Consider the following 25,009-nt stretch of genomic DNA (forward strand, 5'->3'; position numbering starts at 1 on the left):
AAGATGGCGTCTACTATAACATTTAGTACTTTCATTCAGAGTGCTACGCATAGGCTACTGTTCGTTTGACATTTAAAACTGTCAGTTTACCATCGAATACCTGTCATTGAAATGTCAGATTACAACATATCAGGGTGTCTGCGCTGTCAGTTGTCATAATTCTTCAACAATAGTGTGACTGTCCTCTGGATGATATTCTGATGATCCATAGAAACAGAAGATCATTTTGACATTGATAATTGTCACTTAAACGTGCGTTATTCGTGCATCGCTAATCTAGATGATTAATGACAACTTCCTTCAAGGATGTGTGTCGTCATTTGTCATATAATTTTCAAGATGGCGCCCATTTGTCAATTAGGAACTGTCATTAAAATCAAAATCAGCAAGGTATGAATGAGACACTCACCGTCATTTCATTATTTCTGGTCTGTATCATGAGTTTCAGATGACAATCTTTTGGTATGTGTGCTATCATTAGTCACAATTTCTCATACGTCATTTTGACATTGAGAACTGTCACTTTTATGTCATCCTTGCAAGGCTCTTTGAGGAAAAGGCTCCGGCCATTTATCATGTTTTCCATGATGGCTCCTATTTTGACATTTTGAACTGTCATTGAAATGTCAAAAGAGAGTGTGTCAATATTACATTGCTGATTTGTCTCCACAGTATCAGATTCCGCAATTCCGATGTGTACTGTCATTTGTCATAATTTCCAAGATGGCGCCCACTATTTCATTTACTACTGTCATTTAGGCAAAGTGCTATCCATGGGCTACTGTCATTTTGACATTAAGAACTGTCAATGAAACGTCAAGAGAGAGTGTGGCATTATTGCGTTGCACCATTTTAGATTCCCCAGTCCCAGGGCGTACTGTCGTTTGCCATAATTTTTAAGATGGCGCCCATCTGCTAATTTAGACCTGTCATTTGTCAAAAAAGAGCTGCCCGCCCATCCAGTATTTTGACATTTAGAACTGTCATTAACATATCGAAATAATTGGCAATGCATAAATAATATACTCACTGTCATTCAATCATTGCTGATCTGTATCCTGACCTTCAGATGACAATCTTTCGGGATGTCTGCTGTCATTTGTCATAATTTCTAAGATGGCACCTATATTCCATTTTGACATTGAAAACTGTCACTTTTATGTCATCTGTGCGAGGCTAATCTAGATGTAATAAAAAAATCCTTCAAGGGTATCTGCCGATACAGAGCTGTCGTTTTACTGTCAAAATAGAGCTGACAGTCTAGTCGCCATTTTCATGGTGTCAGATGTCAAAAGAGAGTGTGTTTTATTGCATTGCTGATCTGTTTCCACAGTTCCAGATTCTACAGTTCCGATCTGTACCATCCAAGATGGCGCCCACTGTAACATTTAGTACTGTAATTGAATCGAGAGTGCTGCGCATGGACTACTGTCATTTTGACATTTAGAACTGTCATTGAGATGTCATTGTTTTGACATGTAGGATGTCAAATGTGGTGTCACCTCGGTGATCTTCTGATAAAACATATCATCCCCAGCAATTTCAATTGTTCTTCTTGTTTTTTTAAATTCTTGCTCTTGTCTTGTTGTCTCCATCTCTTGTTGTTCTGCTAAGTTCAAATTTTCCTTCTCACTTGATCCCAATGACGTCATCTAGCTGATCATCAGAAGACCATAGAGGTACTACTTCTTGCACTAAATTTAATCCATTGGATCCGTGCCTTTTCTGGCTCTTTTTTACCTGTCTTCCAGTTCTCTAACCATTTTTAAAAATAGTTAGGAGGGGATGGAGAGGGAACTCTTAGGTGCGCACATCCACGTTTTTCATCAACTGCGTCGCAAACTTTGACACCCGTTAATCTTCACGTCCTGCTCTATCTACACATAATATAACGCTCAAAAGACGGGAACAAAGGAAGATTTCTTTCAGACCGGACATCGGGGGCCTAAGGACGATAGCGCCGCCCCGCCCCACCCCCGCCCTCGAGGATTTGGAGGCTGCGCCGCGACGCCAGGCGTCCGTCGACGCAGAAGCGATCCGCATCGTCATCCACGACGTCGACAGCGCGGGCGGCGCGTCCGCTGCGCAGAAGCGCGTCGTGTTGCGTCGCGATCCCGGCGACAAGGCGCATCGCAGTAAGTAAATTTCACGGTGTACAAATATAAAGAAATGCCTAATGGTCAGACAGACCGGAATTCCATTGACAGCTCTATTGACGTTGATGACAAGGACAGGGGTGGCGTGTGGCGGGAAATTTAAACCTGATCTGTTGCGCGACATTTGAGTTTGAAGTCGTTCGCAGAATTACAGAACTTGGTGCGTTAACTGTTTATTTATTACATACGTGTTAAAAAAATTATAAGAAGCATGTAACAAACATAAATGAAAAATATGATTGGATAACGAATCAATCCAAATCAATTCAAAATGTCATTAACGTCATTGTTGTCATATTTGATGTACCATGAACAAACTCAAATGATATGTAACAAATGATGTTCCGTCAGTCAATGTCAACAACGTCATTTCTGTCAATTTTGCCAAGCAAGATGGCCGACATACGATTCCGATATAAGCCATAGAAGTTTCATATATATAACACAAAACTAAAGCTATACGTCAACCATGAACTCTATAAGTAGGATGGTTCCCTCCCGGGGTAGGGATGGCACGAAAAGTAGACAGTAGCATTAAAACTCTAATTCCGCGTCACTCTACTGTACGGCGCAGTAACAGGTGCGCAATGAGTGATATGTAGCTCAAAGGCTATAAGGGAGAGATAGTTATAGAATTCATAGTTGTCGTAGAGTTTTATATTCCCAAGCTCCTCTCCTCTATAAACCTTATAAATCGGGCACAAAGTGGGAGGGGGAGTGAGGAAAATTCAATTGTAAACGGATCACGAGAGCCGTTTCCCGAGGGAGTCACGTACCCGCCCGGAAATTCCGTAATAACCCGAAGAATCTCCATTTCTATGTCATTTTCTCCTCCATAATGGAAATATCCATAAGGGAGTTATTTGGATATTAATGGAGCGGCTTTATAATACACCGACGCTCAATTTATACTCGGGGTAGATGAGGGGGGGTGAATTAAGAATTTTCATTTTCTTTTTGCAGCACGTGGCTTCGGCATGCGAGTGGTGGGGGGTAAGACGAGCACCGACGGTCACCTTTTCGCTTACGTGGTGTGGACAGTGCCGGGGGGGCCGGCGGAGAAGGGGGGGCTGCAGCAGGGCGACAAGGTAACCTCCCCCTGCCATCCGTTAATTTCAATTAAATAATTAATTGATTAGGTGCTGGAGTGGGGCGGGGTGTCCCTGATCGATCGAAATTTCGAGGAGGTGTGCGCCATTATGGACCATCACACTGGGGATACCGTGGAATTGTTGGTGGAGCACGCCACCGATTTGAGGATGTGCGATTTCCTGGACGAGCCGCCCCTGCCGCCCCCTTCTTCAGGGGTGGGGGGGCGGAAGACCTCGGAGGCGAACGTGACCGCACTGCACGTGGGTAAGTCGAAATTTTTTTTTTTGACTACGTCTCTGTGTTTTTGGGATTCCCCTAAAATTAATTAATTAAATTTTACCTTAAGTGCCATCAGCATTAATTCTGATTATGGACGGTTATGATGGAAAGAATCACGGAAAATTAATTAATTAAAAATATGCATTTTTGTTCCGAAAAACGTATTATTTTCATTTTTAATTAATTAAATATTTTTTTATAATTACTTGATTTTTTTTAATTACCCGGTTCCTCAAGACACTTAAATTAATTAATTAGATTAGTGCAAATTAATTAATTAGGTTTTAGTTTATTTAAAATAAATATATATTGGTCCTCTTACGGGATTTCCTTAATTAAATCAAAAATTAACTAATTTTTAAAATTAATTTAAAGCTGCTTTTGCGAAAAAATCACTGTACCTGTACCTGTACTCTACCTGAAAAAACTAAATATTCCCTTCATTAATTAATTAATAATTTATCTTTATTTTAATTAATTAAAAAGTAGTTTACCGACATTAATTTTTTTTTAAATAAACGAATCAAAAATTCAATTTTACTTAATTAAAAACAGAGGAAATAGTACCAAGAAAGTAGTTTTAAGGTTAATTAATTACTTAAGGTTATATATTTAAAAATACATATGTATTATTTTAATTTTTAGTTAATTAACTATTTTTACAATAACTCGATTAATTAAAAAACGCTTTTAAGAACACTCAAGTGCATTTCTCTCAATTTGATTTTCTTGAAGATTATTTAATTAATTAAAAATTGCTTTCCGTAAAAAAAACGTGGTACCCTTAGAGGGTTTTCTTAATTAAATCAAAAACTATATTAATTACTTAATTAATCGGTTTGGAAACCAAGCCCTTGGGTTAATTAATTACTCAAAGTTAATTAATTAAAAATATGGATTTTTGTCTCAAAACAAATTTACCCAAGAAAAATTCGCATTTTTAATTAATTAACTATTTTTTGCGGTAACTTGATTAACTAAAAGCTGGTTTTAAGAATACTGTTAATTAATTATATTTTTTTGGAGTTTATATATAATAATTAAAAATTTGCTTATGATTTAAATTAATTTAATTTGGATTAACTAAATTATTTTTTTTTTAAGAATATTTAATTAATTAATAATTTGCTTTTAAGCATTACTTAATTAAAAAAAATTGCGGTAACCTTACAGAGTTTTTTTAATTAAATTAAAAACTAACTTAATAGACGCTTTTAATTAATTGATTAATTTATTTTGAAAAATATTTAATTACTTAAAAAGTTATTTAGAAAATTATTTAATCAATGTTTTAATTTAATTAATTAGGTACTTGATTAAAGGCTTTATTTTTACTTGAGAATAAAGGAATTAAAGATTAATTCCTTTATTCTCAAAAGGAATTAATTAAATGTCCTTTAGTTAATTAATTACTTGAAAGATAATTAATTAAAAAGATGCATATTTTTTCCAAAGTAAATTGTTTCAAAAAACCTATACCCTTTTGGTGGTAGATGTTGTCCACTTGCATCGCCCGGTTCAATACCACCACATAGGACTTAGGCGGCGTGAAGTGGTTCCATGGAACCCACGTTTCGCCGTCATGTCGATGTGTCCGGTTTCCAAAGGGGAAATGGAGAAGAAAAGTAAATGCATGATGGCGCCCTCACGACCAAAACTTTCCGGAGGTAAACTCGCCTCCCATTCGGATCTTCGGGCGGAGGCTGGTCGGGGGGGGGTCCATCAGGCGGATCAAAAAGCCTAAAAATATTAATGCCTAAAATAAGCCTCACATTCTGGCATTGGCAGAAACAAAGGTGAAACCTTCAACAACAAATGTTCACCTCATTTATCCTGGATACGATCTACACACCCGATTTCGACTAAACTTTGGATTGGCAGTATTTGTCAAGAACGATTTGAGTTGCCAGCGGGAGGAAACGCTTGAACCTGCGGACTTCGACGTCATGTGGTTCAAAATAATAGCCAGTGGTGCCACGAAATGTATCTGCTGTATCTACAGACCACCAAGCGACACCCAATATAGACGGCTCTTTTTGAACCTGGTTGATTGCATTAACCATCTGCAAATTGACCACCCAAGCGCAGAAATCATCGTCATGGGTGATTTTAACGTTCAGAATATCAACTGGTTGTGTTTTCGTTCTACGCGTTTGCCGGTAATTGCTCAATTATTTTGTTTTGTTTTGTTCGGTCTGTTTGGTTTTCCGAGGTTCACCGCACTCATGTGTTGTTTTTTTGACGTGCGTTTGTCTCGTGTATTTCAAAACTGACCTGCCATCCCTGGAACTTGGCCTTGTCCTGCCACCGAACTGAGTAGGTGGTTGCACTGGGCAAAGTTGCCGGGAATTTGTTTGGCATTTAAATAGTTTTGGTTTGGTATTTCTGGGTTCATCGCACTCGTGCGTTGGTTTTTCCTGTATTGCTGAACTGACCTGACTTCCCTGAAACTTGACCTTTGTTCTGCCACTGAACTGAGTAGGTAGTTGCACTGGGCCAGGCTGCTGGGAATTTATTTGGCGTTTTAAATTACATTTATTATTATCTGCTGAATTGAGTAGGTAGATCAATAATTTTATGTAAATTTATGTATTAAGTTTTAAATCAATTGAATATTTTAATAGTACAGGATGTCTCGCAGTTTTAAGTGTTGTAAAAATAAGCTCTTTTTAAATTATATTTGTATAGTCTGCAACTCTGTTTTTCATCCAAGTTATTTGGAAAGAATGACAGCAGTGGTAAAAATAGGAGTTTACAAAATTTTATGTTCAGAGCAATGTCAAAATAGTCACAATGAAAGAGAGAGTGAAAATAGGATATATGACGAAAAAATTAAACATTTGCTAAAGGAGCTGGAAGGAAAAGACAGGTATTTAGAGAGACTGCGTAGAAATAGTCAAGTATTTGAGGACGAGGTTTCACAGGCAGAAGCTAATTTTTCTTTGCATATTGCAACTTTAAATGAAGAAAATAATGGGTTAAAGAATGAAATTCAGAATCTAAAAAACTAAAGAGAAAGAAGTACAGCTACAAGTGGATTCATATACTAGAGTAAATGAGGAACTTTCAGAGAAGGTAAAAGAGCTAAGTGATCTTAATCAAAATTTGATTAATACTATTACAATGCTTGAAAAAGCTGAGCTATTTGCCACCATATGCGGGCTTACGCAGCTTGTGGAGGAACCTACCAGAATCCCCGATCGAGACGGCGAGTTCGCGAGTCTCCTAGATCTGGTCTTGGCTTCAGACCCTGACTCGTACACAGTATCAGTACATGCCTCCCTAGGAACATCGGACCACAAATTGATAACAGTCTCTTGCTAGTTGGAGGTTAAAACGCAGGATCCTCCGATGCCGCGGAAGGTATCAGCAGAGTGGAACCATCTTCGGGAATTTTATCGCTCATTCCCTTGGAGAGAAGTCTGCTTTAGAACCAATAACATCTCAGAATGTGCAAACTAAATTACAGAGACGATCTTGGCAGGAATGGAAGCTTATATCCCTTTTTCTACTAAATGCCAATCAAACAACAAGCAATGGTTCAACCTGAATTGCAAAAAGACAGTAAACACTAAAAACGCAGCATATCGCAAATGCCGTCAACATCCTTCGATCGAAAATCGGAGGAACTTTTTAGCCTCCAGAAATAGCTGCAAGCGAATTAATGATGAATGCAAAGAGAGTCACAACAACAGGATCAAAAACAAACTGCTAAACTGCCCAAATGGAACAAGATCTTTCTGGTCGGTATCGAAAGTCGATTTGCTAAGTCGGCCTTGCCACCCCTAACAGCAGATGATGGTTCTATCGCGGTAACAGCAAGGGAAAAAGCCAACTTACTGGGTAAACTCTTCGCGTCCAATTCTACTCTGCACTCGCAAGGCAAAACACCGCCATATTTGCCAAGAGTGAATTCATCGATGGGAGAAATTTCGTTTGCCCAACGAATTATAAAAAAATTCTTAAAAGCGTAAACCCCAACAAAGCTTCTGGACCCGATGGCATTCCAGCCCTATTACTAAAACGTTGTGCAGACGAATTGACTCCTCCCTTATGTAGACTGTTCGTATAAGCAGGGCCAATTTCCAACAAGCTGGAAAACTGCTCGAGTGCAAGCTGTACCCAAAAAGGGTAAGAAGACGATGCCCTCCAATTACCGCCCGATTGCACTAGTTCCAGTAATATCGAAGATTATGGAGAAAGCAGTCAACCAACAACTGTTAAGATATCTGGAATCATCTGGACTAATCAGCGATCATCAATACGGCTTCCGAAAGCTTAGATCCACCGGCGATCTTCTGGCCTACGTCACACACTTGTGGACGGAGGCCATGGAGAAGCACGGCGAGTCCCGCTTAGTCGCTCTTGACATTTCCAAGGCATTTGACAGAGTGTGGCATGAGGGACTACTGACCAAGCTCTCCTCAATCGGCATACAAAACTCATTATTGAATTGGATCAAAAGTTTTCTTGAACAACGAACAATCCAAGTAGCCGTCGATGGATACCTCTCCGACAGATTTAACATTAACGCTGGAGTCCCTCAAGGATGCATTCTATCCCCCACCCTTTTCTTGGTATATATCAACGATTTGCTAGGAACCACTGTCAATCCAATCTACAGCTTTGCGGACGATAGCACACTTATTTCCACATTTAAGTCCGCCAAACCAACGACAGCCGCAAGTTCTCAGAATCTTAGGCAGCAACAAGTAGCTTCAACCAACAACGATATTGGAGCAATCTTGGAGTGGGGCGATAACAATTTGGTCAATTTTAACGCTAAAAAAACGCAGGCTGCAGTATTTACGATGAAGACTAACCTTGGTGGCCCGGAGCTGATTATGGCAGGGAAAACATTGCCAATGAAATTATCTTTACATCTTCTAGGAGTCGAGGTCACCAACAGTGTGTCCTGGCATGACCACGTTGCTGAGGTCGCCAGGGCGGCTTCCAAAAAACTCGGAGTGCTTTTCAAAACGAAAAAACTGTATACACCAGAACAGCTGCTGACTCTTTATAAGGCTCAAATACGCTCGCATGTCTGGAGCTCTGCACCCAAGCATAGTTTAAACCTGCTGGATTCTATATAGAAGAGAGCTGTTCGTCTTATCGACAAACCAGAACTGACAAAGAGTCTGTATAGTCTGGAGCACAGGAGAAAGGTGGCTGATCTCTGTTTATTCTACCGTTATTACCACGGTAAGTGCTCCTCTGAGCTGGCAGGCCTGATTCCACCCAGGGCTGTTCCGGCAAGAAGGACGCGTCTAGCAGTTGCGGCTCATCAACATCGTGTTCACCTGCCTACCCCAATGACGTCGCTGTATCGGGACTCATTCATCTGGAGAACATCTTCTTTGTGGAACGGGCTTCCACCTCACATATTTGCCGACGCATACAACCTACGGCGATTCAAGAAAAAATACGTCTAATAATTAATTAAGTATTTTTTATTATAACTCAATGAATTCAAAGACACCTAAACTAATTAAATTTGATTTTCTTAAAGTAATAAATTATTTTTTTAAGGAATATTCAATTACCTAAAGAGATGTTCTGCGAGTTTTAGTTTATTAAAAAAAATAAGTGCCTAATTAATTAATGAGCGCTTATGCAAGTTTTTATTTAATTAAAACCAGCTCTTGGGCGGTAAATGTTATTGATTGATAAACTGATGGAGCCTCGTTATTTCGGCACTTTTGCAGGCATCTTCAGGGCTTTTTACCCCATCTACACCGGTGTACCGGGGAAGTGGTTTTACCATGTTAAAGGTACGTTTTTCTGGTTGTTTCAGATACCGAAAACGACAAGGGGCCCTCGTCGCCTACCAGGAGAAAACTACCAAAAACCCCGGTATAAATTCAAAAATTCCCGTTAACAAATTAGGGGCAAAAATCAAATAAAAAATCAAATATTATTTTTCGACGTTAATATACCTTCTAGAATTGATTAGCCTAAGTTCAGAACTCTATCTATCACTCTTACTCCTTCTATCACTCATCATTTGAGTTCAAGACTGACGTGTGCAATCATTTTTTTACACGATTTTTTAGGGAAATTGAATATATTCTTGTAAATTCGCCCTCCCGCTTTACTAAATCTATTTTAACATAGAACATGTTTCATACGAATGGAGACAATATCGATCTGTTAGGATATTTTAAATTTTAAAACAACTGTTAGGTCATAAAATCAATGTTTTAGCTAGCGTTAACATGTATTAGAGTGTGTATAGTAGCTAGAACCAATCGATGTATAACAGGGCCTGTCTTGTTTCAATTTGGCCCCCACGTCAGCTTTTTTTTTGACATTTGACAGCTCGTTTTGACATTTGACAGTTATATCAAATACTGACGTGACATTTGCATTGTTTTGATAGATCTAAAACGACTAGAGGCGGTTTTATACCGGTTTTTAGAAACCATGTTCAAGAGGCCATGTAAAGAGCCATAACTTGACTTCTAGTGCATGTATCAACTTCATTTGTACTTTAAAATGTTCTTTGGACTGTTTTTAAGCTTTTCTTAAAAAAAATATAAAAATCCATGTATTAGAAGCTGTTTTATCCAGGTTTTTAGAAATCATGTCCAAGAGAAAAGACAGTTTCAAGAGGAAGGAAAGATAGTTTTAGATAAAGAGCCATAACTCCACTTCTAGTGCACGGATCAACTTCATTTGTACTTTAAAATGTTCTTTGGACTGTTCTTAAGCTTTTCTTAAAAAAATTATAAAAATCCATGTATTAGAAGCTGTTTTATCCAGGTTTTTAGAAATCATGTCCAAGAGAAAAGACAGTTTCAAGAGGAAGGAAAGATAGTTTTAGATAAAGAGCCATAACTCCACTTCTAGTGTACGGATCAACTTCATTTGTACTTTAAAATGTTCTTTGGACTGTTCTTAAGCTTTTCTTAAAAAAAATATAAAAATCCATGTATTAGAAGCTGTTTTATCCAGGTTTTTAGAAATCATGTCCAAGAGAAAAGACAGTTTCAAGAGGAAGGAAAGATAGTTTTAGATAAAGAGCCATAACTCCACTTCTAGTGCACGGATCAACTTCATTTGTACTTTAAAAGGTTCTTTGGACTGTTCTTAAGCTTCTGTTAAAACAATCATGAAAATCCATGCATTAGAAGCTGATTTATCCAGGTTTTTAGAAATCATGTCCAAGAGAAAAGACAGTTTCAAGAGGAAGGAAAGATAGTTTTAGATAAAGAGCCATAACTCCATTTCTAATGCTCCGATCAGCTTCATTTTCACTTTACAAGATTCTTTGGGCTATTCTTTAGGTTCTATCACGAAAATCCGTGCATCAGAAGTTATTTGATCCAGGTTTTTGGAAATCAATCAATCAATCAAAGGACAGGTGACAGATGAATATATAAAAATCAATGTCTGTCTTGTCAATGTGTATTAATGTTTTTTGGTGCATTTTCCAATCTCTCAATTGTGACAGCTTTGACATCTGTCACGCCGCCATCTTGAATTAATATTTTAAACGTATGAGGTGTGCTCACTTGATTTGGCCATTATATCCTCACAAATCATGAGTAGCAGTCACTTTTCTTGACTAATATTTCCAAATAATTGACAGCGTTGACAATTAAATTTGTAGCGCCATTTTGTTAATTTTTTTTGACATAAAAAGACTCAAAAGCAAAGTGACGGCTTTGACACTTGAACGATGCTTTGTCTTTCAGATTTTTTTTGACATCTTAAGCACATGACACAGTCCGCCATTTTGTGAAAGTTCATGAAACAACATGGCGAATGTTTCAGATGTATTAATAATTTATTATTCGGTCATTTTGTTTTGACATTGACGTTTGACAATATATGAAACTATAATGTTTCTAACCTCATAAAAAAGCCATTAGGTACTAAGGAAGTCATGAGTATGTGTAATTTTTGAACATATGATAATCCGCCATTTTCCATGAGCAATTGACAGATGACAGTTTCAATTAATTAAAAAAAAAATCTTATTCAAATGTTGACGTTGACGTTTGTGGCATCTATCTCTTTTTTAACAATTTTAACGATTTAAGAACGAGATGATCCGCCATTTTTAATGAGCAATCGATGATAACATTGACAGATCACAGATTCAATTAATTTAAAAGGAAAATTGCGATCTGTTTAATTGAGATTTTGACATTGAAGGAAGATCATGATTATCTGTCAGTTTTTGACATTTCAGACACGTGACAGTCCACCACTTTGAACTCATCATGGTGACAGTTCATGGAACAATATGGCGGATGTTTCAGTTTTTTTGACAATTTCAGTTCTTCAGCCATTTTGTTTTGACATTGACATTTGACAATCCACCACAAAACCATAATTGGCTTTTAAAAGGAAAATTGCCATCTGTAATAATTAAAATGTTGACATTGAAGAAAGGTCATAATGACCTGTCATTTTTTTGACGTTTGAGACACATGACAGTCCGCCATTTTGAACTTTTTACGGTGACAGTTCATGGGACTATATGGCGGATGTTTAATTTTTTTTTATAATATTTGCTGTTCGGCCATTTTGTTGTGACATTGACATTTGACAATCCACCATAAACCTATAATATTTCTAACCTCACAAGAAAGCCATTAGGCACTAAAGAAGTCATGGTTATCCGTCATTTTTGAATACATGATGATCCGCCATTTTTCATGAGCAATTGGCAGATGACAGATTCAATTAATTAAAAAAACCGAATCTTATTCATATATTGATGTTGACGTTATTGACATCTGTCATTTCTTTGACAGTTTTGAAGAATTAAGAAAGTTATGATAATCTGCCATTTTTAATGAGCAATTGACAACATTGACAGATGTCAGATTCAAGACAAGCAGCTTAATTTCCTAACCTGGCGGCAATATGTTTCACTTTCATTGATAATTTATTCTTCGGCCATTTTGTTTTGATATTGACAATTAGCTATGTAATGTTTGATTTTGACAGATGACATTGACAGATGACAGATTCAATTAATTTAAAAGGAACATTATCATTTGTCTAACTGAAATTTTGACATTGACGCGAACAATTTTTGACAACTGTTGACAGTTGTGACGTACGACACAATTGTATTATTGGCCTAAAAGTAGCCTAATCTTTATGGGAATTATATTTTATTACAGCTAACAATCCGCCATTTTATGACACTTCTGACGCTTCGCCATTTTGGTTTATTTCTCTTAACCTAAGCGACATTGTGGACAATTAAACACGAAACTTTTGTGACATCTGACAGTCCGCCATTCTTTTATGCGTCAGTCGGAGTGACGTTTTTGACGTTCGACCGCGCCATTTTGGTTCCAAATTAAAGCAAGACAGAGCGAATATAGATCCAAACGAACATTTAAAAACAAACAAAAAAATACCAAAAATTAATATACTGTATGTTGTGTCAGCTGGGACAGTGCGTTCCAGTGCAATTTATAGGCATTATTAAACCGAATAAAACTGTCAATTTGTTTGTTTTCCTTTTCTAACCCAAGCTCAGTTAATGGACGTCGCTGGAGACACATAGGTACGCGTTTTTTACTTTTTAGGAGACCACACACCTCGCAGGTCCTTAAATGAAACTTTTAAAATATTTTTCTTAAAAAAATCCGATAGGCGTATGGTCTCCTTCATGATTAAATTAACCCGCTATTTCTGTCCCAACTGGCACGAGATTTGAATGCTCTACACCCCTCTACTATGTCTTGTTGCTTCCCGCTTGTTGATTAGAGTGTAGACGTGCTTTTGAGTGTAGACTAGCCTTAACCGGGTGTAGAAAAAAGCAGGTTTTTCCTCTCTTAGGAACAATTGGCGAAGGAGCGGATCGTCTCTGGAAGGATCCAGATCCAGGTGTGGTACCACGACGAGAGGAAGGAACTCGTCGTGGCTGTTTTAGCGGGGGATGATTTGGCCCCGAGGGATGACACTTTGGGGTTCGGTTGTTTGCCTGAGGCGTACGCACGCCTCTGCCTCTTACCGTTGACGTAAGTCATCTGTCAAAGATACTATTTTGTTTTTATTTTTAAATTTCGCGCGTGTAAGGCGCGTCCCTCTGGCGGTGATAATTTTTTAAGTTATTTTTGCCGTGTGACAGGTGACACCGCCGCCGTTTTGATGTTGGCGGCCATATTAGATTTAGCCCCCTCTATAGACCGAAAATTATTAATTGAAAGAATTATTTGACGCATGCTTGGAATGTGTCAATGTGGGCGGCCATGTTAGATTCCCCTTGCTCTTGATATGAACCGTTATGCCTGTCAGTCGATTCCAATCTGTCATACATTGAATTCTACCAATTGTTCAATGACAGATGACATCAGCAGTTGTGCCAATAAAAGAAAAAAGAAATTTCTGCTCGGAATGTGTAAATGTAGGCAGCCATCTTTGTTTACCCCACTCCTGAACAAGCTTTTATCTATGAATATGTTCTACAAAAAATGCTTCATTTCCTGAAAATTGATAGGAAATTGTAAAAATTACGGCGATTTGTAACTCCTTATAGACACCCTTAACATACCTCACAATTTTTCCCATTTTCCCTTAATTTCCCTTGAAAGGGTGAGAAAGAAAAGGGCCTCTTGGAAAATCATAAAAAAACAAAAATAAAAGAAAAATTAGCACCGGCAATCTCTTTGGAGTGAAAGCCATTGCTCGCAGTCCCTTAAAAGGGACAGAAATATATTTATCCCCCACCCCCGGGCACTCTTCAGGATTACTTGGGGAGGGTGGGGGTAATTTCGTATAACCCTAATAAAACTTAAGTCGCTCCTCCGGTGGGCGTTTATAGATGGAGAAACACGCTTTTTTCGCGTTATCCCCCTTATCCCCCCCCCCCCCCCCGTAAAGAAGGAAAAGTTGTTTTCTTTTCCATTTTACTTTGATGTCGCCGGATCAAAGGGAAAACCGAACAAAAAAAAAAAGGGAACCTCTCTCCTCTTTGTTTCGCGTAGGAAAATCGCTTCATGAAATATGAGAGCTCGTAATCCGTTACCGCCGCTCTATGGGGGGGGGGGGGGGGGTGGATAAACTTAATTTTCCGACCGGAATTTCCTCGGTAATATTTCAATTTGGGTCGGCCCTCACAGCCGGAAAATCCCCGCAAAATCTCACGTTTAATTAAAATACCCGCGTATGAGGAGGCCGTTTTTAATCCTCCCGTTTCCCACCGAGTTACTGTCGCAATTTAATATTCAAATTAACGGCATAATGCGCCGCGAGGCCAAACGAGCATCATGCGCATGTAAACGTGGTCGCCGCACTCGTATAGTACGGGCGCATGTCAAATAATTCACATGTGTCACAGGAACAGCTGATAGAGGACGGTTAACCTAAACGCCACCTGTCATTTGATTTAAATTATGACAGATGGCAGTTGGAAAATGGCCGACTGCTAATTATTTTTTGATATAATTTACTCCAGAACTAAAGATTCAGGTGACACAAAGTCAGTGCTTTAAAAAATGCCCATAAAAATCCTTCTGGTGCACGGATTTCTTTGTTTCTTTTAGCATATCGTTAAAAAGAGATGGAATTAGCCTTAGAAGCAAAAACTAAATTAATCCAATCAATAGAAGCAAAGTTATGACTTAGTTTACCTCGGAACTAAAGATCTATGAGTGCCAATGCCTTTGTTTTGTCCATAAAAATCCTTCTAATAAATGGATTTATTTGTTTCTTTTAGAAAAACGTTAAAAAGAGATGGAAGTAGCCTTAGAAGCAAAAACTAAATTATTCCAATCAATAGAAGCAATGTTATGACTTAGTTTACTCCAGAGCTAAAGATCTAGATTACAGCTAGCCAATGTCTTAAAAAATGTCCATAAAAATCGCTATAGTGCACAGATTTGTTTGTTTCTTTCAACAAAACGTTAAAAAGAGATAGAAGTAGCTTTAGAAGCAAAACTAAATAAATCCAATCAGCAGAAGCAAAGTTACGACTTAGTTTACCCCGGAACTAAAGATCCAGGTGGTAATCAGCCGATGCAACTAGCCAATATTTTTAAAAATGTCCATAAAAATTTCGACCGCATGGATTTATTTGTTTCTATTAGCAAAATGTTAAAAAGAGATAAGAGTAGCATTGGAAGTAAAAACTAAAGAAGTCCAATAAGTAGAAGCAAAGATATGACTTAGTTTACTTCGGAAGTAAAGCTCCGGGTGGCAATCAGCCGATGTCTTCAAAAATGCCCATAAAAATCGTTCTAGTGCAGGGATTTGGTTGTTTCCTTTAATAAAACGTTAAATAGAGATGAAAATACTTTTAGAAGTAAAAATGAAAAAAATCCAGCTACTAGAAGCAAAGTTACGTCATATTTAACCTTAAAAAGTTTATACTATAAGAAATAATTTTGTAAATTGACAAATAATATTTATTTATTTATGTCAAGAAACTACGTGCCAAAGGTAGGGGGAAATTTAACATAGCTACCTATATTTACACTTTTAGAGCATACGTCATATTTATTTTTCTTGAATTGGCACAACTGCTAGTAGATAACAGTTATTACCTGAACGCCATCTGTCATTGGACTTAAATCATGACATTTGACAGATTTTAAAAATGACAGTTGCAAAATGGCCGACTTGTCAAAGGAAAGGGGAAATCCAACATGGCCACCTATGTTTACACTTTCAAAGAGATATTTATGAAGACAGATATTTATTTTCCCCTTTTTGGCACGATAAATGACAGTCAACCTATTATACGTCACCTGTCATTGAATTTCAAAACTATTTAAATAATGGCAGTTGCCATATCTTAAAAGTGACAGATACAAAATGGTCGATGGTCAATTACGAGGACGCATGTCAGGAAGCTGAGTTGTCAAAGGAAGGGGAAAATCCAACATGGCTACCTATGTTTAGACTTTCAGACAGATATTTATTTTCCTTTTATTGGCACGATAAACGGCAGTCAACCTATTATAAGTGACCTGTCATTGAATTTCAAAACTATTTAAATAATGACAATTGACAGATCTTAAAACTGACAGGTGCAAAATGGCCGATGGTCAATTATGAGTACATTTATGTCAGGAAGCGGACTTGTCAAAGGAAGGGTGAAATGCAATATGGCTACCTATGTATAAACTTTCAGAGAGATATTTATAGAGACAGATATTTCGTTTCCTTTTATTTGTACGATAGATGACAGTTAACCTATTATACGTTCTGTCATTAAATTTCAAAACTATTTACGCATGTCAGGAAGCTGAGTGTCAAAAGGAGGGAGAAACCCAACATGGCCGCTATACTTAACCATTCACAACCTAACAAATAAGTCATTTGAACTTATGACAGCTGACAGCTGAAAAAAAAACTGACGTGTCAAAGCGAGGGAGAAATCTAACATGGCTGTCCATATTTAGACTTTCAGTGCACGCGTCATATTTATATTTCTTAAATTGGCCCAGCTGCTAATAGATGACAGTTTAACTCTCCTTTGAACTCTGAAATAACATAAATCGTGACACTTGACAGATTTCAAAAGTGACAGCTTGTCAATTATGAGGACGCATGTCAGGAAGCTGACGTGTCAAAAGGGAGGGAGAAATCCAACATGGCCGCCATACTAAGCCATTCGCAACCTGAGAGATAAGTCATTTGTCATTGATTCTTTTCGCCTTATGACAGCAGACAGACTAAAAAAAATTAACGTGCCTTAGAGAGGGGGGTAAAACTAAAATGGCCGCCTATAGTCCGGGGGTTAAAACTCAATTTCTTGATCCTCAGAACGGAGGAACACTGTCAACAGACAGACGTGGCCCCCGTGAGCCAAAACCCGATCTGGAACGCGAACTTGAGCTTCCTGAACGTCCCGGGGGACGAGCTGATGGAGCGGGTGCTCGAGATCACCCTCTGGGACCTCATTCCTCACAACGAACACGCGTTCTTGGGCGAGTGCTCTGTAGACTTACAAAAAGTGAGTGATTCAACTCCTTTTACACGCTCCCCACTTTAACCCTTCGGGTTTTACAGGCGTTTTTAGACGACAGGGCGGTGTGGTGCCGCCTGGAGGACCCCCGCCAACTAAGGGGCCGCTCCCCGCACACCTCCCCGCGGGGCTCTATAGCGGGGGCTGGTAAAAGGGGCACCTTTGGCGACCAACGGAGCGTCTCCGATGACGTCGACTCGATCGGTAAGTGTTGATTGGTATTGAGGAGGACTTTGAGGGTCGAAATGTTCTACTGAACAGGTGAGTGCGCGAGTCTACTGCACCCGGACCACGCGTGGGGCTCCCGGCGGGGCTCCTCGCAGTCCGAGCAGCTGGAGGTCGAAGTCTATCAACTCGGCAAAGACTTTTCTCGCTCCCTACCCGGATCGCGACGCTCCTCCTTCCAGAGTGCGCAGGAGCAAGCGGAAGCGGTAAGTCCCCCCTTCTTCTAATTCTCCATAAATTTCTGGATTTTTTAAAATAAATCTACAGGAACAGGTTGCGGTGCCTCCGCCGGCCTCTTACAGCCGGGACCGCAGGCGCAGTAGTTGCACGCGCATGCTAAGGGACCCCGAGGAGATCCTGAAGTCCCTGAAGGCGGTCAAGGGGGAGCTGGGCAGGACCATGAGCCTCACGGCCGATAAAAGGAGACGTAAGTTTCTGGTTTTTTCTTTTTTTTTTAATGAAAATTTACTGGAGAATTATTTTTGACATTTTTATTGTAACAGCGGGAGTTTAGCTAGACACGGTTAATATTTGTGGTAAGATCAGTTTCTTGATGTAAGCTTACCAGGCTTAAGCGCTTACCCTACGTTAACCGGGTGATTTAAGTGAGATTATTTAGCAGCTGATGCGCTAGGGTAGACTATAGTTAATTAGTCTATAGTGGATTTCAGAAATGTATAGAGTAATAAAAATGGGGATTCCGTCATAAAGTTTTAAATAACTCTACTTCTGGGGCTCAGATCGTCTTCATTTTTCAGTCAGAAGTTTCTTTGGATTGTTCTTCAGCTTCTATTGAAAAATTCGTGAAAATCCGTGCATTAGAAGCAGCTCTACTCAGGTTTTTATAAATCATGTCCAAGAGAAAAAACAGTTTCAAGGGGAAGGAAAGGCAGGTTTAGATGAAGAGCCATAACTCCACTTCTAGTGCTCAGATTAGCTTCAATTTTACTTTAAAAGATTTTTTGGACTCTTTTCAGCTTCTATTGAAGAAAATATGAAAATCCATGCGTTAGAAGCTGTTTTATCCAGGTTTTTAGAAATCATGTCCAAGAAAAAAAAATTCAAGAGGAAGGAAAGATAGATTTAGATGAAGAGCCATAACTCGACTTCTAAAGCACGGATCAGCTTCATTTATACTTTAAAAGGTTCTTTGGACTGTTCTTAAGCTTCTGTTAAAAAAATTATAAAAATCCATGCATTAGAAGCTAATTTATCCAGGTTTTTAGAAATCATGTCCAAGAAAACAACATTCAAGAGGAAGGAAAGTTACTTTTAGATAAAGAGCCATAACTCCACTTCTAGTGTTCAGATCAACTTCATTTTTACTTTAAAAGACTCCTTGGACTTTTCTTTATTTATTACTAATATTTGCATTCATTCCAGTATTAGAAATGGCGTCAAAGACCTGGAAAACAGCCTCTAATTTCTTCAAAAGCCTGGAATCCAATGGGTTAATTAATATTCCTAGAACAAATGAGGAATCAAATCTTTGAAACTACATATTCTATTTCAGGCATTAAGCGTTAAAACACCTTTTCCAGTCATATTCCGTATTATTTTAACAAATTCTTTTCTTTTTATGATAATTGAAGTCATATTCAAATAATCGTTCCTTTTGAGTTGTTTTTACGGCTCTCATGGGTCCTTAGACTTTGGAAGTAATTTCTCATTTAGATCCATGATTCCCTTTATTCCAAAGTTAAAAATTCTAAGGTCAAATGCCTGGAATACAACATTTAGTTACTCCAGAGGTCTGGAACTAATAAAAAATTACTTCAAAATCTTGTGTGTGCAATCACTTGGTTCTCCTGGAACATATCAAGCCAGATTGGCATGTTTTTTGAGTTAAAAGATACCTTGGAGTGTTTTGTAGGTTCCATTGAAAAAATCGTGAAAATCCATTCATCAGAAGCATTTTTATTCAAGTTATTGGAAGTCAGGTCTAAGAGGAAGGACAGTTCTAGGTAACTGCGCTCATAACTCCACTTCCAGTGCTCAGATCAGCTTCACTCTTACTTTAAAAGATTCCTTAGACTGTTTTCTAGCTATATTGAAAAATGTGTAAAAATCCATTAATCATAAGTTGTTTTATTCAGTTTTTTAGAAATCATGTTCTAAGTAACTTAAGTCACACCTAGTGCTCCTTTAATTTTTAAAGTAACTTCATATTTATTTCAGACATTTATAGTCATATTTCCTAGTATTAAAAATGACGTCAAAATCCTGCAAATCAACTTCTAGGTTCTCCAAAACTCTGGAATAAAATGACTTGTGGTGCATCTGGAACATATTTGGCATCATATTGAATTAATCGGTATTTTCTCTATCCAAGTAATTTCTTATTTATTCCAGGGATTAAGAGCCATGATTTCTTTTGATCCAGCATTAAAAAATACTTAAAATTTCTGGAATACAACACGTGGTTATTTCAGAGTCCTGGAACTAATAAAAAACGACTTCAAAATCTTAGGATACAGGGTTTGTAATATTGTTCAATTTATTGTTTGCAATAAGTCCAATCTTATTTAAACTTGGCGACGTTTCGCGAATATATATTCACATCTTCAGGGTTCAAGATCTTCAGCTTCTGTTGAAAAAATTTAAAAAAAAAATCAATAAATTAGAAGCATTTTTATTTAAGTTTTTGGAAATCAGGTCCAAAAGTGAAGGACAGTTCTATTGGCATGGTTTTTGTGTCAAAAGGTACCTTGGAGTATTCTCCAGTTTCCGTTGAAAAAGTCACGAAAATCCAAGCATTAGAAGCTCTCTTATCCATTTTTTTGGAAATCATGTCCAAGAAAAAAGACAGTTTCAGGAGGAAGGGTCGATAGTTTTAGTTGAAGACCAATAACTCTACTTCTAATGCTCAGATCAGCTTCATTTTTGCATTAATAGATTCTTTGGAGTGTTTTAAGTTTTTATTAAAAAATCCGTGACAATCGATGCATTGGAAGCTGTTTTATCCAGGATTTCAGAAATCATGTCTATTGGAAAAGGCAGTTTTAGGTAAAGTGCCATAACTCGACGTCTAGAGCTCGGACCCACGTCATGTTTGACTTGAAAAAATTCTTTGGACTGTTTTTTATTTATTCCAGACATTTAGAGTCAAATTTCCTTTTATTCCAATATTCAAAATGGCGTCAAAGACCTAGAAAAGGACCTTTAGTTTCTCCAAAAGTCTGGAATACAATCACGTTTTATTCCAGATATTGGACGTAATTACACGGTTTCCAGTCTATTCCATGAACTTCTTTCTTTGCGATAGTACTTGAAGCCATATTGGAAAAATCGTTAATTTCTTCCGAGTTGTTGAGACCCGTACAGGTCCTTGGACTTTGAAGTAATTTCTCATTTATTCCAGTTATTTATTTCCTTTTATTCTGGTATTAAAAGCTACTTTAAATGTCTGAAATACAGCACTAATAAAAAATTACTACTACGAAATCTTGGAACACGATCACTTGGTGCTCCTGGAATATTTGAAGCATAGATTGTAATGGTTTTTATGTTAAAAGGCTCCTTGGAGAATATCCTACAGCTTTCAATGAAAAAATCACAATAATCCGTACATTAGAAAGTTTTAATTCAAGTTTTTGAAAATTAGGACAGTCTAGGTAACTTGGGTCATAACTCCACTTCTAGTGTTCGGATTTAAATGATTTTTAAGTCAAAAGGTACATTGGAGTGTTTTCCAGCTTCTATTGAAAAAATCACGAAAATTCATGCACTAGAAGCTATTTTATCCAGGTTTTTGGAAGTCAGGTCCAAGAGAGTAGACAGTTTCAAAAGGAAGTTAAGGCAGTTTTAGATGAAGAGCCAGAACTCCACTTCTAGTACTCAGGTCAGCTTTATTTTTATTTTAAAAGTTTCCTTGGTCTGTTTTTTACCTTGTGCTGAAAAATCACAAAAATCGATGCATCAAAAGCTGTTTTATCCAAATTTTTGGAAATTGTGTCCAAGGGGACAAACAGTTTCAGGAGTAAGGAAACACAGCCCTAGATAAAGAGTCATAACTTCACTTCTAGTGTTCAGATCACCTTCATTTTTGTTTTAAAAGTTCTCTGGACTGTTCTTTATCTTCTGCTAAAAAATCACAAAAATCGATACATCAAAAGCTATTTTATCTATTTTTTTGGAAATCATGTCCATTGGGAAGGATAGTTTCAGACAAAGAGGCATAACTCCAATTCTAATGCTCGGATCAGCTTAATTTTTGCTTTCAATGATTCTTTGGACATTTTTTTAGCTTCTGTTGAAAAAATCATAAAAATTGATGCATTAGAATTTGTGATTTCCATTTTTTTTGGAAATTATGTCCAAGAGAAAAGACAGTTTCAGGAGGAAGAAAAGACAGTTTCAGATAAAGAGCCATAACTCCACTTCTAATGTTCAGATCAGCTTTATTTTTGCTTTAGAAGATTCTTTGGACTGTTTTAAAGCTTCAATTGAAAAAATCATAAAAATCCATGCACTAGAAGCTATTTTATCCAGTTTTTTGGAAACCATGTCCAAGAGTACAGACAGTGGCATACTCTACTGGCGGATCACCCTTGACTTAATACTCTTTAAGCATCCTAAAGCGGTTTTATCACTCTATACCGTTCTGACACGTAGTAGTATAGTTCATTCTTTAACAAACTAATCGGTCAAAAGCGAGCCCAAAGATGGCGCCACACACGTTCACGAACATTCTCGAACAGGTTCGAGCACGGCCGTGCCCGCGACTCAGCGCAAGCGCAGCGTCATGGAAATCGTCGAGCTGCCGTGCGCAAGTCCGCCGAGCAGTCCCGAACGCTCTTCGCCCCCCCACCTCGGCCCCGGTCAAATAAAACCGCGAGGGTTCAAGTTGAGCGGCACGAAACCGGTGGAGATCAAACTGGGCCTGCTGATGACCAAGGGACAGTTGGAGGTGGAGGTGGTGTGCGCGCGTCACATCCCCAATAAAATCTCACCCCCGGATACTTACGTCAAGTGTTACCTGCGAGAGGGAGAGAGATGGTTGCAGAAGAAGAAGACGAGGGTGAGCAGGCACTCGTGCGAGCCGCAGTTCAGGCAGACGTTGAAGTATCAGGCGTGCGACGTGCTCGGTAGGAGTCTGGTAAGTCGTTTTTGTTGCTTTTTGGCTTTTTTAGAGTTTTGTGCTTTGCGACAGTAGCTTCTCTAGAAAAAATCACGAAAATCGGCGCAGTAGAAGATTTTTTATGGAATTTTGTTGTAAAATCCGGCGGGAAATTTGAATGTCCCTGGTAATTTGCTTTATAACTTCACTTCCAGTGGTTGGATCACTTTCATTTTTACTTTAAAAGTTTCCTGGAACCTTTTTCTTACTTTCACAGAAAAATCGTAAAAATCCATTTAGCAGAAGATTTTTTATTAATTTTTTTCGTCGTTAAATGCGGGTTTCACGCGTTTACGATTTTTTAATTTACGGATGCGCAACGTTGTACGCAGAAGGGCGGGGCTTACATACAACTCACCGCTAGCTTTTTGTGCCTTTTAGTGTGTCGTGACAGTAGCGGTTTTTAAGCAGTGAGATGTTGGCTTAACGTCGATTTATAAAAATGAAATTTACAAGCGGTGAGATGTTGGCATACGGCTTTGGACCGTTGCAGAAAAATTAATTCAGTTTTCTTAACGGTATCTTTAGCGAAAATAACGTGTATGACAGAGATGGGAATATCTTCTTATTTTTTTTTGTGCTTGTATATTTTTGCATGTCTCTCTAAACTTCCAAAGACATGTCTATGATTCATTAATATAAAGATGCGGTGATGCCTGAAGAGTAATTTGATATACGAAACGTCGTATTCGCTAAAAGATTTGATAGGGTATCGGACTTTTGGTCGAGGCATTTTTTAGACAGTTTTAAGTGTTACTCAAACTTCTATCCATGATAACTCAAAAAGTCTTTGAGGGATTTTTATGAGGTTCTTACTAGAAATTAAAGCAACTCTTACCGAGTAATTTGGTGAATAAATAATTCCTCAAGCTTGAGTAGTTTCTGAGTTAGGCTCAGATATACCAGATATAGAACTATGTGATAATAAATTTGAAAATATTAAATTTCATAGAGACACTTTTAGGTCTTACTCAAAATCATTTTGAGGGATCCTCGTAATTTTTTAGAGGAGTAAAGTGGGATCCTCAAGGATAAATCTGGTATATAAAGCGTAATTTTAAGTGCAAAATTTAACGATCTAGGGCAGTTTTAGTTAGGCTCTATTTGTGTAATTTTTTCTTATAAAGATCCAACTTCTATCCACGATAACTCTATAAGTGTTTAAGGGATTTTGATGAGGTTTTTACTACAAGTTGCAAAATTCCTTAGGGAATATTTTGGTATATGAAGAATTTTAGTAACTCAACTATTTTCTAAGTTAGGCTCGGATATACCATACATGGACCCAGTCACAGTAAATTTGGAAGTACTAACTTGCATATAGAGACACTTTTGAGTGAAATTCAAAAACGTTTCTAGAGATTCTAATAATTTTTTAGGAAAGTAAAGTGGGATCTTCAAGGATCATTTTAGTGCCTAAAACATGATTTTACGTGCAAAATTTAACGATCTGGAGCAGTTTTAGTTAGGCTCTATTTGTGTAATTTTTTCTTATAAAGATCCAACTTCTATCCACGATAACTGAATAAGTGTTTAAGGGATTTTGATGAGGTTTTTACCACAAGTTGCAAAATTCCTTAGGAAATATTTTGATATATAAAGAATTTTAGTAACTCAACTATTTTCTAAGTTAGTCTCGGATATACCATACATGGACCCAGTCACAAAAAATTTGGAAGTACTTACCTTCATTTAGAGACACTTTTGAGTGAAACTCAAAAACGTTTTGAGGGATTCTGGTAATTTTTTAGGGGAGTAAAGTGGGATCTTTAAGGAACATTTTGGTGCCTAAAACATGATCTTAGGTGCAAAATTTAACGGTCTAGAGCGGTTTTCGTTAAGGTCTTTTTATATCATTTTTTTCTCATAAGTTCCAACTTCAATCCGCCATAACTTAAAAAATATTTTAAGGATTTTTATGAGGTTTTTACTAAAAGTTAAAGGGACTCTTACAGAGTAATTGGGTAAATAAATAATTCCTCAAGCTTAAGTAGTTTCTGAGTTAGGCTCAGATATACCAGATATGGACCTACGTGATAATAAACTTGAAAAGATTAACTTTCATATAGAGACACTTTTAGGTGTTACTCAAAAACATTTTGAGAGATTTTTAGGGGAGTAAAGTGGGATCCTCAAGGATAAATTTGGTACATAAAGCATCATTTTAGGTGCAAAATTTAACGATCTAGAGCAGTTTTA

The 25,009-nt window shown here is 37.7% G+C and overlaps 1 protein-coding gene across 8 annotated transcripts in view; it reads left to right on the top strand.

Annotated features, from left to right (window-relative positions):
- The window catches only part of LOC126747428 (regulating synaptic membrane exocytosis protein 1), a 91,760-nt gene that overhangs the window by 61,584 nt on the left and 5,167 nt on the right, over positions 1–25,009 (top strand). For 7 of the 8 annotated variants that reach the window (XM_050456057.1, XM_050456062.1, XM_050456058.1 and 4 more), the window contains 10 exons: positions 1,930–2,135; positions 3,120–3,244; positions 3,296–3,512; positions 9,322–9,380; positions 13,335–13,516; positions 17,265–17,454; positions 17,511–17,670; positions 17,728–17,897; positions 17,959–18,118; positions 22,392–22,789. In XM_050456057.1, coding sequence (XP_050312014.1) covers positions 1,930–2,135; positions 3,120–3,244; positions 3,296–3,512; positions 9,322–9,380; positions 13,335–13,516; positions 17,265–17,454; positions 17,511–17,670; positions 17,728–17,897; positions 17,959–18,118; positions 22,392–22,789 — 1,867 coding nt within the window. Of the gene's footprint in view, positions 1–1,929; positions 2,136–3,119; positions 3,245–3,295; positions 3,513–9,321; positions 9,381–13,334; positions 13,517–17,264; positions 17,455–17,510; positions 17,671–17,727; positions 17,898–17,958; positions 18,119–18,194; positions 18,228–22,391; positions 22,790–25,009 lie in introns of those variants that run through there. The other variant, XM_050456064.1, reaches the window with a different exon arrangement.

This window comes from Anthonomus grandis, chromosome 19 (genome assembly GCF_022605725.1).
Source record: "Anthonomus grandis grandis chromosome 19, icAntGran1.3, whole genome shotgun sequence".
Taxonomy (NCBI): domain Eukaryota; kingdom Metazoa; phylum Arthropoda; class Insecta; order Coleoptera; family Curculionidae; genus Anthonomus; species Anthonomus grandis.